General features: G+C 40.5%; 1 protein-coding gene across 2 annotated transcripts; it reads right to left on the minus strand.

The window, feature by feature from the left end:
• Window positions 1-5850: 5850 nt before the first annotated feature.
• On the minus strand, window positions 5851-16543 carry LOC113006880 (aquaporin-4-like). Of its 2 annotated transcripts, none has more exons than XM_026143109.2 (5): window positions 16385-16543; window positions 11455-11902; window positions 11161-11325; window positions 9759-9839; window positions 5851-6302 (listed from the first exon to the last, which is right to left on the minus strand). In XM_026143109.2, the coding sequence occupies exons 1-5, from the start codon at window positions 16417-16419 to the stop codon at window positions 6066-6068; spliced, it is 966 nt and encodes a 321-aa protein (XP_025998894.2). In that variant the 5' UTR covers window positions 16420-16543; the 3' UTR covers window positions 5851-6065. The 2 variants fall into 2 exon arrangements, with proteins under 2 accessions (XP_025998894.2, XP_025998895.2); XM_026143110.2 differs by having other exon boundaries at window positions 16343-16471.
• Between the last annotated feature and the right edge of the window lie 692 nt (window positions 16544-17235).

A 17235-nucleotide genomic window follows, 5' to 3' on the forward strand; every position in this document is an offset into this window, starting at 1 on the left:
TTAACTGGGGAAAAAGCGAAATACTGCCCATTAAATTAGAGAATAAACAATGGCTTACATCTTTCCCATTTAAAATAACCTATGAAAAAATCACTTACCTGGGCATTACAATACCAAAAAAATACAGCTCCCTAATGAAAGAGAATTTTCTTCCCTTACTGGAGAAACTTAAAAATAACATTCAGTACTGGAGGACACTTCCTATTTCTTTAATAGGGAGAGTGAATTCAATAAGAATGGTATTCCTCCCGCAGTATTTGTATCTGGTTCAAAACATCCCAATTTTCTTGCCCAAATCTTTTTTTAAAAAGATGGACGCCATCATTATGCCATTTATATGGAATTACAAAACACATAGAATAAAAAAAGACCACTTATGCAAACATAGATCCCTTGGTGGACTTACACTACCTAACTTTATGTACTACTACTGGGCATCAAATTTAAGAATAATTTCCCTTCTATTGGATGACACAGCAATACTCCCTAACGGCTTACAGATGGAGCGGGAGGATTGCCTTCCTTACTGTGTTGGTGGAATACTACTCTCTCCTATTCTTTTGACAAACTCATATTACAATTCGAATCCAGTGATTTATAATACCGTACAAATTTGGAGACAAATAATTAAGCACTTCAAATTGAAAAAACTATCAATGTGTACATCCATTACAGCTAACCCCTCTTTCCTTCCATCATGTGTAGACGGAGCTTTCAATATATGGCAGGAATTGGGAATTTGTAAATTAAAAGATTTATACCTAAATGATACTTTTATGTCATTCCAACATTTAAAAGATAGATTTGGATTGCCTCACAGTCATTTTTTTAGATATCTTCAACTAAGAGACTATATCCGTACATACCTGCCACAATTTGAAAACATATCGTCCGATCCTTTGGACAGATGTCTTAGTGATGGAAGGGGGTTTGAACAGAGAATTTCATTATTTTATAATTCAATACAGGAGATGAGTATACCTTCAACTACTTCAATCAAAGAGGAGTGGGAAAAAGATTTTGGGACTCTCCTATCAGAAGATTTCTGGCAGGAGGCCTTACACAACATAAATACGCCTTTTATTAATTCCCGTCACTGTTTAATTCAGTACAAAATTATACACAGACTACACTATTCAAGGGAAAAACTTCACAAAATGTATCCAGAGTGTTCCCCCCTCTGTGAAAAATGCAAGATACACTATGGAAATCTGTTACATTGTTTTGCACTATGTCCAAGGCTTCAGGGTTTTTGGTATGATATTTTTACTTATATGTCTAATATTTTTAAAAGTAAGATTGAACCAAATCCGACAGTAATCATCTTTGGGATTTCCAACGAAACACAAAATTTACAACACTCTCAAAAAAGGTTTATGGCATATGCTTTGATTATTGCAAAGAAATTGATCCTGCAGCTTTGGAAAGGCAATGAGACTCCTGTATTAAAAATGTGGCTTACTGAACTTATAAACACTCTTCACCTTGAAAAAATAAGATATAGTATGAATGACAATGTAAAAGATTTTGAATTAATCTGGCACCCTTTACTTATATACCTTGGGAAAATATAAAACTTTGTTTACTTGTTTCTCTTCCCTTTTGCCGACAGCCGGGGTATTGGGACCCCTTATGGGTGACTGCGGGTTTTTTTTTTTTTTTTTTTTTTTTTTGTTGGTGTTGTTTAATTATTTGCCTTGTTAGTTTAGAAAAAAAGGAGCATAAGTTATGTTATGTCAATTTGTAAAAACTACAATCATGATACTTGCTCTCAATAAAAATATTTGAAACAGAAGTATCAAGAGTGTACAAAAATCCTGTATCACATATGGTACATGAGGATTTACAGGGTTGATTTTTACCTCTGAGCTACTAAACTGAGCGATCCCTTTGTTTGAGCAGCTAATGATAAGGCCACCAAAAGAAAAAGCAAACGCTTCAAAAAATGCTTCAAAACATCACAACAAGCGAGCAAGGAAACAAACAAAGCTCAGAAAACACAACACAGTGTCTGTGGTGGAGACGGTGATGGAACAGCAGCATAACAGATACAGTGTTACAGTCACAGTTGAATCATGTGGTTCTGACTAATCCCTCACAGACACGTTTATTTATAGCAGACAAACATATTCAGTCATTTCAAAGTAACCATAACATAGAAATAGAACAATAGAGGCATAAATGTGATTTTTCTGAGGTCTGATTAATGTCCAGACAAAGAGTTTAGAGAACAAACAAGCTTTTAAATGTTTTCACAGATGTTTTATCATTTCAGGCAGCAATTAACAATTTGATAGCAGCTGCTTTGCCATGCTTTGTTAACCCAAGACACAGCGAACAGCGGAACTGACAGTTCTGTACTATATTTAAAGATTTAAAAAATCAAGTATTCATCCATCTGTGTGAAGCAGAGGGTTGGGTGCTTAGTGATAGAGTCACGTAGTACATTTTAATAGATAAGCCTAAAATAAAAACCAGTGGTGCCTCTGCAGGAGCCGTCTGCACTAAACTGGACGTGGGTGCCTCGTTCTGTACCTGAGAACGGTTTTAATGTCTAAAACTTTTGTAACTTTCAATCATGCAATCTACTCATGTACACACTGAGTTTTTACTTTTTCTGGTAAGTCACCTCATTGTGAACATCACAGTGAAGTATGGTTCAATGAGGAGAGATCATTAGAAAGACCAGCAGTGACAGGGATAAAGGCAGGACCCACTCCACCTTCTTCCCAGGACGTCGGTTGCACGGAGGCGACCGAGTGGGAGAATGACAGATGCACTCTGAGATTTTAAAGCACGTGGAGTGAAGGCTGATCGGCCTAAACGCGGTCAGCAGAAAGCTGATTGGAGAAGTCACAATCGTCTTGACAGCGTGGGAAAGTGGAAGTGATGCAAAGCTTAGATTAGCTGCCAACACCTGGGAAACAGACGAGTGACTCTTCCTCATTGAACTTGCACATGAGCTTCATCGTGTTTATAAAAGCAGTGTGGACATGATGGATCATTTGTTCCCGAATGCCTGATTTCTAAATCCTGCAGGTGGTTTCTTTTAAAATAACACAGATTTGTTTTTGACGTGATTGACAACATCTTATTCTTTGAAGCTAAACACACAGTTTCAGGATTGATTCCATCACTTGGTCAGTTTGATCAGGTACAGATAAGAACAACAAATACGTTATTTATTCTGTTTTTGGCAAAGAATGTTTAAATATTTAAATATATGGATTTCAATATCATACATTTTTATTATAAATCATTTTTAGGTGCACAGTGTCTACAACACTTGTGCAATATTATTCAGCAATACATGAGTGAAAACACATCCAACAAGTGTTCATTTACACTTCATAGCCGAGAGCAGGGGTGGGGAACTCCAGGCCTCGAGGGCCGGTGTCCTGCAGGTTTTAGATCTCACTCTGCGTCAACACAGTTCATTGCCAGGCCTCTGGAGAACCACAGCACATGTTGAGGAGGTCATTTAGTCATTTAAATCAGCTGTGTTGGATCAAGGACACATCTGAAACCTGCAGGACTCCTGCCCTCGATGGCTGCAGTGGGACGATCCTGGTCGAGAGATTGAAACTTGTAAAGCAGTGCTCGCTGCTGTTGTTACCAACAGAGGGCAACAGTACACCTGTTTGCTGTGAAAGCTGTGGCAATAACAACACACTGTCAGTACAGCAGTGACGAGGTGAGCATCTTTTGCAGGCCAGTATTATATTCATACATTAAAAGCACTTTCTGTGCTGAACTGTTCGTCAGAGATTTATTGCAGAGTTGTTAAGAAGAACAATCTTTTTAAATTTGCTTCCCTCCCATCAGCACAACAACTCACACATTTTAAATGCAAACTTAATCTGTTTCAAGCCTCAAGGCCAAACTTCACACATCGCAGTTTTGCATTGATCTGGCAGTTTGTTGTTCTGCTCTGTAATGAGTGTTGCAGTCACAGGGCCATAAGAGGCTCTACTGCTACTCTGATACTAACAGTTTATTTTTGCAGTTTCTTATAGTTGGAATGAGGCCACCGTGCAGTCCAGTCAGCTGGTGAGCAGTGCTGCTTAGTAGATCCAGCTCATGTTCCAGACTTGAGTGTTTAATAGATTATTACACTATAGGTACAGTGAATGTTTCAGTGTCATGAACAGCTCCTGCAAATTCAGCACAAAACAACCAAACCAAGACTGCAGACATTAGACTCCCGGACAGAAAATAAGATTTTAGAGCAAATCTAGAATTTACCAGCAACGACTGTGGTTTACCACAGCGAGGGCCAACAGGGACCAGAGTCAGAGGCCACATTACCCCATAACAGCTTCACATCAGCGGTTCTCATCATTAGCAGGTCTTGAAATTAGTTAAATACAACCTCAGGTGAACAAAACACACCTGAGGTCATGAGAAGCCATCGCTCCTTCCTATCAGTCGGGGAAAGGTTGTATGGCCTTCTGCAAGTAATTTGAAATCTATCGCTTATAGTGAGAAAGACAAGATTAGAGGAAAATATTCATTCTTCTCACAAAATTCAGACTGCACCACTCTTGGAGAAATTTCCAAAAACAACAACAACAAAAACAGTGAACAATGAAACGACTCTTCTCTCTAAAAACATGGCAGCACAGTAAAAGTCTGAGCAAACCACAACTGTCAAACCTCAATGTGAGACCAAAGTCATTTGTCCGTAACACAGAGCACCGTGTTTAGGGACTCAAACACTTCACATGAACTGTGAACCACGGCCGTGGTGGAACGAATGAATGAATGATGTAAGAAAACCTCAAATTAATGCTGTTAAAGGTGTTTCTAAAGCCACTGAATCAGGACGTGTGCTGGTCTTCTTACACTTTGACTTAGTTTTTGTAAAATAAATAAAGACGTGGCACAATGTCACATTTGCTGTCATTGAACTGAGGTTGTGTTTAAGTCATTTAAGGTCTGACGATTAAATGAAACATGTCCTTGAATTGAGGGTGTACTTTCTTCACCAGGATTTATCGTCCTCTTATACTGAAAAGCACTCGGCTCCCACCTACCTCTCATTCCATGAAGTGCATGTTTTCATCATGTTTGTGAAGAAGCGGTTGAAGCAATATATCGAGTTCTTTGGACAGTTTTCATGGTTTTGATTGTAATAAGATGCTCTCCGTGAGACCCTTCAGGGCCTCGTCCACAGCGATATGAGGCATAAAGTTATCAGCAGCCTCTGCTGTGGCCCAGCTGAACTGAAGCCAGTTTCAGTTACAGCGGGATTAATACGTTTATTGTTGGATAAACTATGAGCCACATCTCCTTCTGCGGCGCTTCACCTCTGCTGGCGAAGCACTGTTTCCCTTTTTCAAAGGGGTCAAATGTTTTTATGTGGTATGCAGTTTTTTGTCTTTGAAAAATCGAGGAGGCTCCACAGGGCGTCGTCTTTCTTTTTTGTTGAACTTGATGCCACTTTAAAAGAAGACTGCAACCCCCTGATGTTGTGAGCACAACAGAAAGATCAATGAATAAATTAAGATTGAGGTTATGAAAACTTAATGTTGGACCCTAACAAGTGTTGTTGGCTGCTGACATCATAAAACACCGGAGTGCGCGTGCTGTGAGCGCTGACTTTTAAGCGCGTCAGTGTTTTCTGGCAGAAAGTCGGCAGAAATGACACTCAGACTGAAGACGAGAGAGAATCAGAGAGTGTTTGTTTGCAGGGAGCTCAGCACTGACGTTGTATTGCATCCATATTACCCGGAGTGTTACTGAGGGTGGGACAAGGTCACTTCATGGTTGCTGTTTGTCTTTCACGTCCCCAGTTTTCCTGCCACACAGAAAACTGGAAATCCATATTACATGAGCACAAACACACACTTTCAGCAGTTTCTTTTTATTTACAGCATTTCTTTTGAAAGCCTTGCAGCCCTTTACTTAAAACTAGCCAACACAAGCTTTTTGGTTGCCAAAAGAAGAAGCCCCCCCCTCGTGAAGTGTTCAGTCTTCCTGCTTCAACCATGACTGTTTTAATGCGCCCGTCTACAGGAGCAGACTGCAGCATTTGGAGCATTGGTGCTTTCTTTTCTTTCTAGTCACACAGAGGACAGCACCTCCCCAGACACCTCCCTCTCCCTCCTCTCAGCTCTTTCTACATCCATGACAGTGAAGAGAGGCTCCTGGGCCGTGGCTGAATCCTGGCGTTGTTTAGCAGCAGTGAAGGGCGTCTTCACGAAAGTCTCGCGTTTCTTCACCTCTGGGTCGGGGCAGAACAGGTATTCATAAAGAGCTGCAGCCAGGGTGCCACCCATTGACGGACCCACCCAGTACACCTGGCACACGGAAAACACAGAACACACAGGTGATCCCGAGGATGCTCAAACTAAGGTCTGCGCTTTCATTTCAATAGAGCTCGGGGACTTTAAACAACACAAACCAAGACAACAAAGAACTTTTCAAATCAAAGTAATACATTTACGAGAGAAACTTGTTTTAGTAAAGGAAGGATATTTCCAATTTTCAAGGTAAAGTTCAAAAGGAATTCACATATTTAACTCCTGAAGTGCTGAGATCAAAGATCATGTTGGAAACAAAGTCCTAGGATCAACAAAATTAAACGTTTGTACAAAATTCACAGAAAAACAGTTGCTGAGATATGAGATAAATCCTGCTCTTTACGTTTCCTTCTTCTTTTTTCAGTCATTAAGTGCTTTTTCTTCTATTTTAATAACAAAATCAAACTTTGTGTAAATGCCTCGCCATGATGTGCTGCTGCATCACTGTCTCAGCTTACAAAACAAAAACACTGGAGCAGAGATTTGTTATAGAAAAGGAGAAAACAGAATAAGTAATGAGACTGTGGTTTTCTCAGGCCGCATCTAAGGAAAGTGTCGGGCAGCCCATTATCGCCTGAACCAGGCCACTGATGTAAGTGAAGATACAGATAGAAAGAAAATCCACACAGAAAGACAAAAAGGACAAAGTGGTGCTAACAGCTGAGAGCACCATCATCTGAACTGATGACAATAAACATTCTAGTTATGTGACGGACTCACATCTCTGCTGGACTGGCAGGCAGTGTTTACTGTGATAAATTCAAACTGATGAAAAGCTGTGCCATAAACAAAACACTTCAAATATCCATTTACTTACAATGTTATATGTTAGAAACGGCCTTAAGGGCTAAAATATGAGGATAAAAAGACATTTAAAGGCTGTACTTGTTAAAGTAGAGCTAGAATTCAAAACTTCTCATTGATGTTTTTCCTGCTGCTTGGCTGATGTATCCTGCAGCGCTGTGACACAGAAATATAATGATCAATCAATAATTAATCCAGCCCAGATCCTGTTTTTCACGTAGGTGGAAACAGATCAAATAAACCACTTAAGAGAAATTCTGACTTCACAATGAACTCGTTTCCAAACTTCTGGTTTTGGAGCTCCGAGCAAACATGTACAGACTGTCTGCAGCATCTGCATCCAGAACATTTTCCCATCATGTCCTGTTACACTGTGAATTTTTGGCTTACTGTTCCTGCATGCCAGCGTGGCAGTGTGGTGCAGTGGGAAGCACGTCTCACTGAGAAAACCCAACATCCCATTTCTTTTGGTCAGAAGTTTGCAGAGATATTTGAAGAAGAAAATTCTGAAATTCAGTTCAGTTCAATTGTACTTATATAACACCAAATCACAAAAACAAGGTGCTTTATATTGTAAGGGAAGGACCCCACAATAATACAGAGAAACCCCCCAAATCAAATAACCCCTGTGAGCAGACGGTGGGAAGGAAAAGCTCTTTTCTAACAGGAAGCCTCCTCGGGCAGGGCCAGGCTCAGGGATGTGCAGCTGCAACCAGCTGGAGACGAGAGAAATTTACACATGAAGGCCAAAAATGTCTTTAGAACAAAGTTTTACTTTTAAACCAAGTCTAAGTGTTGCCTGGCGCAGCTGCAGGGGGGAAGCGGTGCAGTGAGCTCAAGGGGGCGGGACCGGGAGGCAGGTGAGCCACAGGTGGTGGCGACTGTGTGATGACAGGGTCTTCTTTCTTTGTCTATATAGTGACGGCAGAGAGAGCTGGACCGGACTGTTACCTGTGCAGAACTGTCAAATAAATACAGACACATTGTGTGTAGCGCATACTTCACAATCTCCTTCTTTGGTTTCTTAATTTTGAAAATCGCTCCTTTTAAAGTCTGGAGGGGACGTGACTCATCCATACCAGAAGCACCGAACTGTCTTAAGTTACAAAGTTAAAACTAAAACAGCAGTGACATCCAATCCAGCGACTGCCATGTTCACGATGCCAGCCCCACAGCAGCAGGTACAGGTAAAAGTGCGAAGGCAGAGGAAATGAAAGAGAAAGTGTCTCCCTGTGAAACGAGACAGTGCTGTGTGAAAATGATGAGAAGCAGAAAGAATATCAAAGCTGTACAAAGGAGAGAGACTACAACAATCTCCAAGATCAAAATCTAAACAAGAAATGACTTCAAAGCTGAAAGAGCACACAAAGACCCAGAATACTAACGAGGCGTCGGGACAGCAGCGCAGACTCGTTTCAGTTTCTCTGCTTATTGTCGAAAAGAGCTCAGAGAGAATTCGTCTTTGTTGTTGGAGAAAACTTTCCAAACAAAAAGCTGGCATTGGCCACATTGGTACAAAATCCCCCATCGCATCCAAAAAGGGTTGAAATCACCAACACTAACAGAATCAGCTGCACCTCTGTTAGAGCCCATCTATAGAGAAATGTTTGATACTGTTTCAGTTATTATGCTACATGTTTGATTTTGTATAACATGTTGTTAGAGAATAAATGCTGCGCGTTTGTGTCGGGTAAGAAAGCATTACAGCGCATGTGTGGTAGCAGGTTAGAGTGAGCCAGGACGGGAGTGTGCGCTGCAGCAGCAAATCGGTTTTTGTTTGTATGTACGAGTCAGAAATAAATCCGAACAGCTCACATTAAGAACTGGAAGAATGATTTTTTCAAAGCTTGGGACAGAAATTCGCCACTACAGCCTCTGATGTACGAATCCAACAGACAAAACAGTTCTTTTTCTTATGTTCACTTATCCAAACATAATCAATCAGGTTCAGCAGTGACACAAAGGTCGTCATCACCTCGATCAGCTGAAGGCCTCTCAGTTTCGTTATGAATGTGTCGAAGCATGTGCGCGATCACACACACGGACAGGTCTGCTGCTAGAACACGGCCATGTTTTACAAACCAAGAACGAACTATAATATTAGCAGAGGTTGAACACACAGGACAAGCTTCAAGGGAAGCAGCGCAAAGGCCTGCTGTCAGCTGTAACCTCGAAGCCGTTAAACCGCCGAAGAACGATTAAAGAACAGGAAAAAACACAACACATTGTAACTCATATAAAGATGCAAACTGTAACAGGTAAACACATCATTTATTTGTATCTGTATGGAGACGTCTCCAGTTTAGCTGTTGTTGCAGTTGCTATGAAGACTTCCTGTAAACAGCACTAATCAATGCAGCTGTGTTGCTGCCGTGTGCTGCCTTGCAGACAGTGTCAAACAGCATGCCTGCTGCTGGAAACGACGCTATAAAAACAAAGCATTGTGGACCAGACTCTTAATGACCTGAAACTCCCTACAAAGCTCCATAAAGCTGAGGGCAACTGCAGATTCTTATTGAATTTATGCCTATAACTATTTCCACACATTAACTGTATAATTTCTGAAAAATATTTGGGACTGAAATTACTTTCAAAATGGCAAAAGGTGCACTCACTCTGCATTTTGAATATTAATCAAAATGTTGTTACCCAGTGGTTTTCCCAGGACCATGTGACCATCGCTGGGCCGAAGGACCGAGCAGGGTTCATACTGGCTCCAGTGAAGGGAATCTGAGGGAACAGTCACAACCAGGCTATGAACCTCACAAGCAAAACAACAAGCCTTAAAGGTTTGAGTTAAGGTCAAGGTCAAGGTCAAGGTCAGATTTATTTATATAGCACATTTCCAACAGCCGATGCTGCACAAAGTGCTTAACAATAACAATAAAATTAAAAACTACAGTGTAATACAATAATAACAATAGAAACAATAAAATAGAAGAATTGAAACAATACTAACTAATTCAGATAAATCCAAAATGCTTGGGTCATAATGTGTTAAAAGCCAGAGCGTAAAAGTGTGTCTTTAGTAAAGATTTAAATTGCTCAAGAGTTTGAGCAGATCTAATATTAAAGGGGAGACTATTCCAAAGTCTGGGACCTGCCACAGAAAAGGATCTATCACCACGAGATTTGAGGTTAGTCCGTGGAATGGACAACAATAGTTTTGAACTAGATCTCGTGGGTTTTCCTGGAGCATAGGCAGAGAGGAGCTCTGACAAGTAGGGGGGGGGCTCGGGCGTTGAGTGACTTAAAAACAAAAAGTAAGAGTTAAGGACAGCTGGGCTTCGTTTTAGGAGCCTGAAGATGCTTCAGCTCTCACAAGCAGTGGTTAAAGACCTCCACCAGCTTTTAGAACTGCAGAAGCTTCTTGGATAAGCAGTGAAACGTTTTCATGAGCTTAAGAAGAAGGTCAGCTGCCTTTAATTCAAGCACCGATGACTACTGTGAGCTGGAGGACTGACCTGTCTCTTAAACTGATGATCTACCAAGTGTTGTCACATCTGGCTCCATCCTGTTCTCCTGACTTTGTGAAAACACTCAGTAACCATTCAGTCGTCTAACCGACTGAGGGACTGAAACAAGCAAATCAAAGTGCTTTCACTGTCCACACTAACAGTCACAGCTCAGTGCTCACTGGAGTCTTTCACTGGAGCTAAATTACATACATCAATAATGTAAATCCTATCTCTACACTACAAATCACACAGTTAATCACATAATTGAAGCTTGGCTTTTGTGGCTTCATCACAGCTGCAGTAACGTGAGAGACTAAACTGGACCTTCCTCTTTATGCTGTTGGTTCCTCTTTGAATAGTTTTGATTCTGCTTTAGAATTATTACATAACACTTATGAATTAACACAGCATGCATGCTTCAGGTTTTCCATCAAACCAAAGGGTGATGTTGAAGTGTCGTATCCACTCTGCGGTGAACTGAGCTTTGAAAAAGTAATCTGTAACATGTTCACATAATAAGCTGTTCATGATTACAATGAACTGAATTTCTCCCACATCACGATGAATCACTGCACAGGTGTCTGGGTACTTACAGCAAACAGATGACCAACACAAACAGAAAGGCCGATAGCCAAAGCAGATGAACCTTTGAGATCTTTACGTTTGTGGTCACAGGTGGCAAAGATGGTGAAGATCAGCTGAAAGGTGATGAAGAGTTCTACGACCAGGGCGGTACCCACAGAGATGCTGTCATTCACCTGTGTGAGTAAAACACACTCACGTGAGCATGTAGTCAGATGAATGTATTCACAGGCAAAAGGTCGGTAGTGGAGAATAAAACTGTCACACATAGTCACACATTTAAAGACACACACTCCTGCTCTTACCTCAGTGACTCCCATCCCACCCCTAACAGCGGCTGGGGTGATCCCGTACAGTACGGCCGCCCCAACTGTGGCTCCCACACACTGGGCCAGGAGGTAGAAGACTGCTTTAGCCAGGCTCAGCTTCCTGGTCACAACCATGGCTACTGTGACCGCTGGATTGATATGAGCCCCGCTAATGTGGCTGAAGCACCGCACCATGGTGGCAATAGTCAGACCAAAGCAGAGAGAGATGAGCACGAGGTCGGGGGGGTGGGGATCCTCAGTGCCCCAGTTGATGGTTGAACCGAGGCCAAGCAGGACAAAGATCAGCATGGCAGAGAACTCAGCCGCCACACAGCGCCAGAACTCCTTGGTCCAGATGCCCTTAAAGGCAGTCATAGCTTTGTCTTGAGTGAAGCACGATGGAGGCCAGGACTGAGACTGTGGTTTACAGGGAAAGCAACACCTCCTGGAAGAGAGCGTAGAGACAGGAAACATGCTGTGAGAGGGGGTTGTGGCCTTTTAATGGGGAGATAACACATGGACAATGTGTTGGTTTCAAAATGGTCACGATGAGTGCGGCTCACCTGCATTTGAAAAGAGAGAGAGAGTAGAGCAGGTTGGCCACCTCATTTGTTAGTTTTGAGCTTGAGTGGTTCTGTGCTTGCACCCACTGTGGACCGAACCTTTCTCTGCTCTGCACCATGGCCTGAGCTTTAATTTGCTTTGTAAACTGTGTGACAGGAAAGCTCACTTTCTATTTCACTGCAGATAAACAAGTTCACACTATTCAGGCTGAGGGGGTCTGAGAATTACTATCATTATACTGTATCAATGCAATCTACAAGGAGGGAAATACTATTCTATTCTATTCTATTCTATTCTATTCTATTCTATTATATGACTTTTCTTCTCATGTAATATTAAGACTGTTAACCTGCCTAATCAAGATTTAACTCGTCAAGCATGGCTCAAAAAAGTATGTGGATGTTCTAGTTTCTGAAAGTGTGATGTTTTTAGTGTTTGTCCAAATAAATAAATAAATCACAGATGCCTACCCTGGCTGATGGGGTAAGGGCACCAGGTGCATATTAACAAAAACAACATTAATAATATTTACTAAACAACTTAATATGAACTAGATTTTGACTCGTGGCCTCATCATGAGATGGTGCTTCCAGGTAGCTAATAAGGAATATCCCACTTAATAGGCTTTATCAACTTCCCGTGCTTTAATGGTGCATACCAGATTAACAAACTAATGTTTTTTTGTAATTAGTTGCAGTGAGAAAATTACACAGTGGGCTTTGAGCTTACAGAGCCCTTCAGGGCGTGAACCAGTGTGGAGAATTGCCCACTCTGCACAGTCTGCCCTCATTTCTATTTTTAGCTTTCAAATGCCTTTTAAATTTCTATCTGAGCTTTTGGATTGATTGCATTTGTAATTGACCACACAAGGATGCTGCTGTATACTAAAATCTGCTTAATTACATCATGATAAATGATCAAAAACTGCAAATTAATGCATACAAATTGTAACGGGACAAATGATGGGTCAGGGACTCTTCTGGAGGGTCAAGCAGACCCTGCAGATAATTAAAAAAGATAAAAACCATGGGGAGCGGTCCAAAGATCCACTGTCTCATTAGCTACTCTAATTGGTTTCAACCTAGATGTTCATGAATTTATTTTAATGAACCACATACTTTGACATTAAATCAATCTTTGCTGCAGACGATAAATGACTGAAAGCTAGCTTTTTGGTAATAATGTTTAAGCATGTACACTAACAACACCGACAGAGCCACAGATCTGGCACACATGGCCAGATCAGTCTTTCACCAAGACTCTCAGACTCATTTGTTTGTAGATCACAGTGGTTTCTTTGTCTGTTTGATCTATCTGGGAACAATGTGATACCATCCGAGCCAAGAATTTCACACAGTGCAATAATTGTGTGGGCCTCTTTTTGATTTTGTAGCGTGTGCACAAAAACAGTGCTACTGTCATACATTTGAAGGTTTATGTGGAATCCAAGTACAGAAAACATTTTAGATGTACTGCTGTGTGCAGCTATAGTTAGTAAGGTTAACCCACAACATAAAATGTAAATAGACATCAGAGTTTATGTAAAATCAGAGGTCTTATTTTATTTACGAGACATGCTGTGTTTTAAAAAGGTTGTTAGATCTTAGATGCAGTGTAAGGAGCAGAGCTGAAGGCAAAACCTGCCCAGCTATGTTCCAGCCCTCAGTGGTTATGAGTTCTGGGTGCAAAATGAACACGACTGCAGATACAAACCATAAACAGAGTTTCACTGTGAAATCCACTAAAAAGTTGATGTTGACAAATCCAGTGAGCAGATCCTGGAAAATCATTTTTTTCTGCTAATATTGAACATATCGTCTACATAATATAATCTAAAAGTGAACATGAAACCCATAAAATTATCAGGAAAGTGTTTAGGTCACGGGGCAAGAAACCTGAGCCCCATAAAACTGGAACTCTATTTGCAACCGCTGAGGACGCCCCCTGCTGGCCATTCAAAAGTCTGTCGCGCACTTTTGCCTCACAGGAAGAAGGTCCTGAGTTGGACTCACACTAACATGCAGAGGTGGGACCAAGTCATTGTTTTGCAAGTCTCAAGTAAGTCTCAAGTCTTTATCCTCAAGTCTCAAGTCAAGTCTCAAGTAATGTCAGGCAAGTCAGAGTCGAGTCTCAAGTCACTGGTGTAAAAGTATGAGTCAAGTCTCAAGTCTGAAACTTTGAATTTCAAGTCCTTTCGAGTCTTTAAAAAAAAAAAAAAAAAAGCATGTTGCAGTTATGCTAAATGTAAATATTAGACCATGTAATTTTTAATCTGTGTTTTTCTCAACACATGACAAAATAGTGAACTTAGAAAATATACACAAATTGTAAAATTGCACCTCTTTAAAATGCAGCTCAATTAAACCTAGCTCCAAGAATAATTTTCACCGACAGTTCTGAGATAAGCTGCATGTTATTCTTGGATGCGGTTGTAGGACCGGCTTTAAAATCGCATGACAAAAATATCATACATATTAAAAAAAAACTGCATCACCAACGTAGCCTGGACAACATTTGCTAGTTAGATGAAGTCAACTATCTCATCTTAGCATATTTATATGCATATTTATAATTATACGGTTCTTGGAGTGAGTGCATACACTCATGAAGTTTAGTAACTTCCGGTCACTGCAACAAGCCCAGGTACAGTTTACCGACGGATGGGTGCAGGACCTTGAAATGCACCGTGTAGAACGAAAGACCATCGTACGTATCATAAGTTTACCAGTCTCACAAATCGTCTTCATAAATACACATTCCTTAACCGTTTATTAATAGGACCTTTGAGCTCAACGGTAATTAATTAGTAGTGGAAATAATTTCTGGTAGCATCACAGAAATGTAGCAGTGACAATAATATTGTATGCTGTAATCGCACTGGGCAATTAGTGATACAAAAAACCTGTTTTATCCTGTGAATAAAAGTATATGTTTTTGTCAATGTACCATAATAACAGAAGCGAAACGCAATATTGTGTCAGGACAATTCACTATTTATGCACAATAAATAAAGGAGCATAGCGCGACAATTTCTGTTCAGCGCCAGACTTGCTTGTAACCTATATCACCAATTATGTTAAGAAAAATGACGCATTAACTACAACAGCAGACTGACCTTCGTGTAAATGCTTGGAGCAGACTAACCTGTGAGCTGGAGTGTTCTAGGACGTTATATTTGATCTTTGAATGGCTGCAATCCAGGCCATCCGTCGCATCTTTGTTACTTCGGAAACATGGCTCGAACAATTTCTCTTCAACGACGTAATCCGATAACAACCGATCTCTTTACCCGTCGGCTTCCCGTGGCTGTCATGCGACCGGCTATTGCAGTTAATAATACAACAGCTTCTTGACATTTTTGTGTTTCTTTTTATCGCTGTATAACTGATTTCAATTGAAAGCCTAGTACCGCTTGCCACGAGTTCCCAGAATCCTTTGCGGTTCTACCCGTGAATGACGTCACATTTTCAATCTCTATATAATATGCATGTTAAATTTTATATTTGGGGTAAAATATCAAGTCTTTTCAAGTAAACCGGTTCAAGTCCAATTCAAGTCCCAAGTCATTGGTGTAAAAGTCCAAGTCAAGTCACAAGTCTTAGAACATTTTTTCAAGTCAAGTCTAAAGTCATAAAATTAATGACTCGAGTCTGACTCGAGTCCAAGTCATGTGACTCGAGTCCACACCTCTGCTAACATGTAAATGTGATCCTTTTCTTCAAAAACAAATAAATTCTTCATTTCTCAAGTTAGAAAACATTTTGTTTTTAGCACCATTAAGCTTTTAATGTGACCCACAGTAGCCCGGTTTTTATTTGCCAGATTCCCTGCAGGATTATTATTTATTTATTTGGAGATGGAACAGAGAGGCAAACACTCAGGGCGGATTAAATGATTATGATGCAGGTGTTTGCCTTTCTGTTCCATTAAAAATATCCTTTATTCCTATAAGTTTGTCACTGTTGCTCCTTCATTTATTTATACAATGTAAACAGAAGAGAAGAGACATGAAAGCCTTCTATCGCTTCTCAACAGCAGCAGTAAAATAATAATAATGATAATAATTCATTTTTTTCTTAGCGGGAATAATTGAATATCCAGACTAACGAATTTATATTAAAACAAAATAAGCATTAAAATAAGGATGTAAACTACAACCAACAATATTATTACCATTAATGGCCTTAATGTGAATATATAATTTAAAACAACCTGAGTTGAAAGTATGAAATTGATATTTTTCAGCAATATAACATTTTGCTCTATAATCAGTTCTGGAAGCTAAAACCAAATGTGTCGGCCCAAACAAAACGTCTCCTACCGTGTTGTTGCAGCTCCGGTGAGTCTTTACGCGTGTACTCACCTCAGGCGCTCCAGAGCCCCGCCGCTCTCCGTCATGACTCCACCAGCAGAACGGCTGTTTCTGGCTTTTATAGCGGGGCTCTGTGCGTGAAAGCACAGTTTGTCTGTTAGTGATTAGGGTCTAGCTTGGCCTGGTCTGACCTCGATGGGCAGAAATGGCAGAAAATGAAATGACTGTGGAGCAGGGGCGTTTCCAACATTTTTCTGTGGGGTGGCACAGAAGGGGTACAGAGAAGGGCTCATGCAGATTGATTACATGTTCAAGAGTCTTAGGTACTATTCACAGTCCTACAGGAAATATGTAAATAAAATATTTGGGAAATGACATAAGGAGATTTAGTGACTTTGCCCTGTACTGGTCCTATACATGGTCTTGCACCACCTCCTTGTACTACTGAGGTTGACACCTGCGTGATTTCTGTTGTGAACTGACACTTTATAAATAAAACTGAACTGTACTGAACAATTAATGTGAGTTTTATAGTGCACAACGAGCAGAAAAGATCAGACAGAGCATGCGATTCCAGCCCAGACTTACAGTTTTATATTCTCAAAGCCATTTGTCCTAAAAGGCCGACCAAAAAACACTGACATGAAGCAATGAGAATGATCCACTAAGACTTAAACATTTTATGAAGAATATTCTCGCAGCTAACAATTGAAGATTGAAGGCAGAGCTTGGAGATGGTAAACAGCAATTCATAGCTCATATATTTTTCATTTAGGAAATATGGCTAAGGTCAGACATATTTTATTCATACTTCTGAGTCATCCCTTATTACTCATCATGCGCTCTCTAGCACCCAAATTTTGATAATGCGATTTCAAATCCTAAATAAAAACTCAACAAAA

Source organism: Astatotilapia calliptera, chromosome 15 (genome assembly GCF_964374335.1).
Source record: "Astatotilapia calliptera chromosome 15, fAstCal68.1, whole genome shotgun sequence".
Lineage (NCBI taxonomy): Eukaryota > Metazoa > Chordata > Actinopteri > Cichliformes > Cichlidae > Astatotilapia > Astatotilapia calliptera.

What these genes read in the sequence shown, in the direction of transcription:
- LOC113006880 (XM_026143109.2), bottom strand. Translation starts at nt 16,419, where the DNA reads ATGACGGAGAGCGGCGGGGCTCTGGAGCGCCTGAG. An exon ending in GTGGGATGGGAGTCACTGAG is followed by an intron (nt 11,326 to 11,454) that starts GTAAGAGCAGGA and finishes TTACTCACACAG; the next exon opens with GTGAATGACAGCATCTCTGT. An exon ending in GGTCCTGGGAAAACCACTGG is followed by an intron (nt 6,303 to 9,758) that starts GTAACAACATTT and finishes TCCGTGTGCCAG; the next exon opens with GTGTACTGGGTGGGTCCGTC.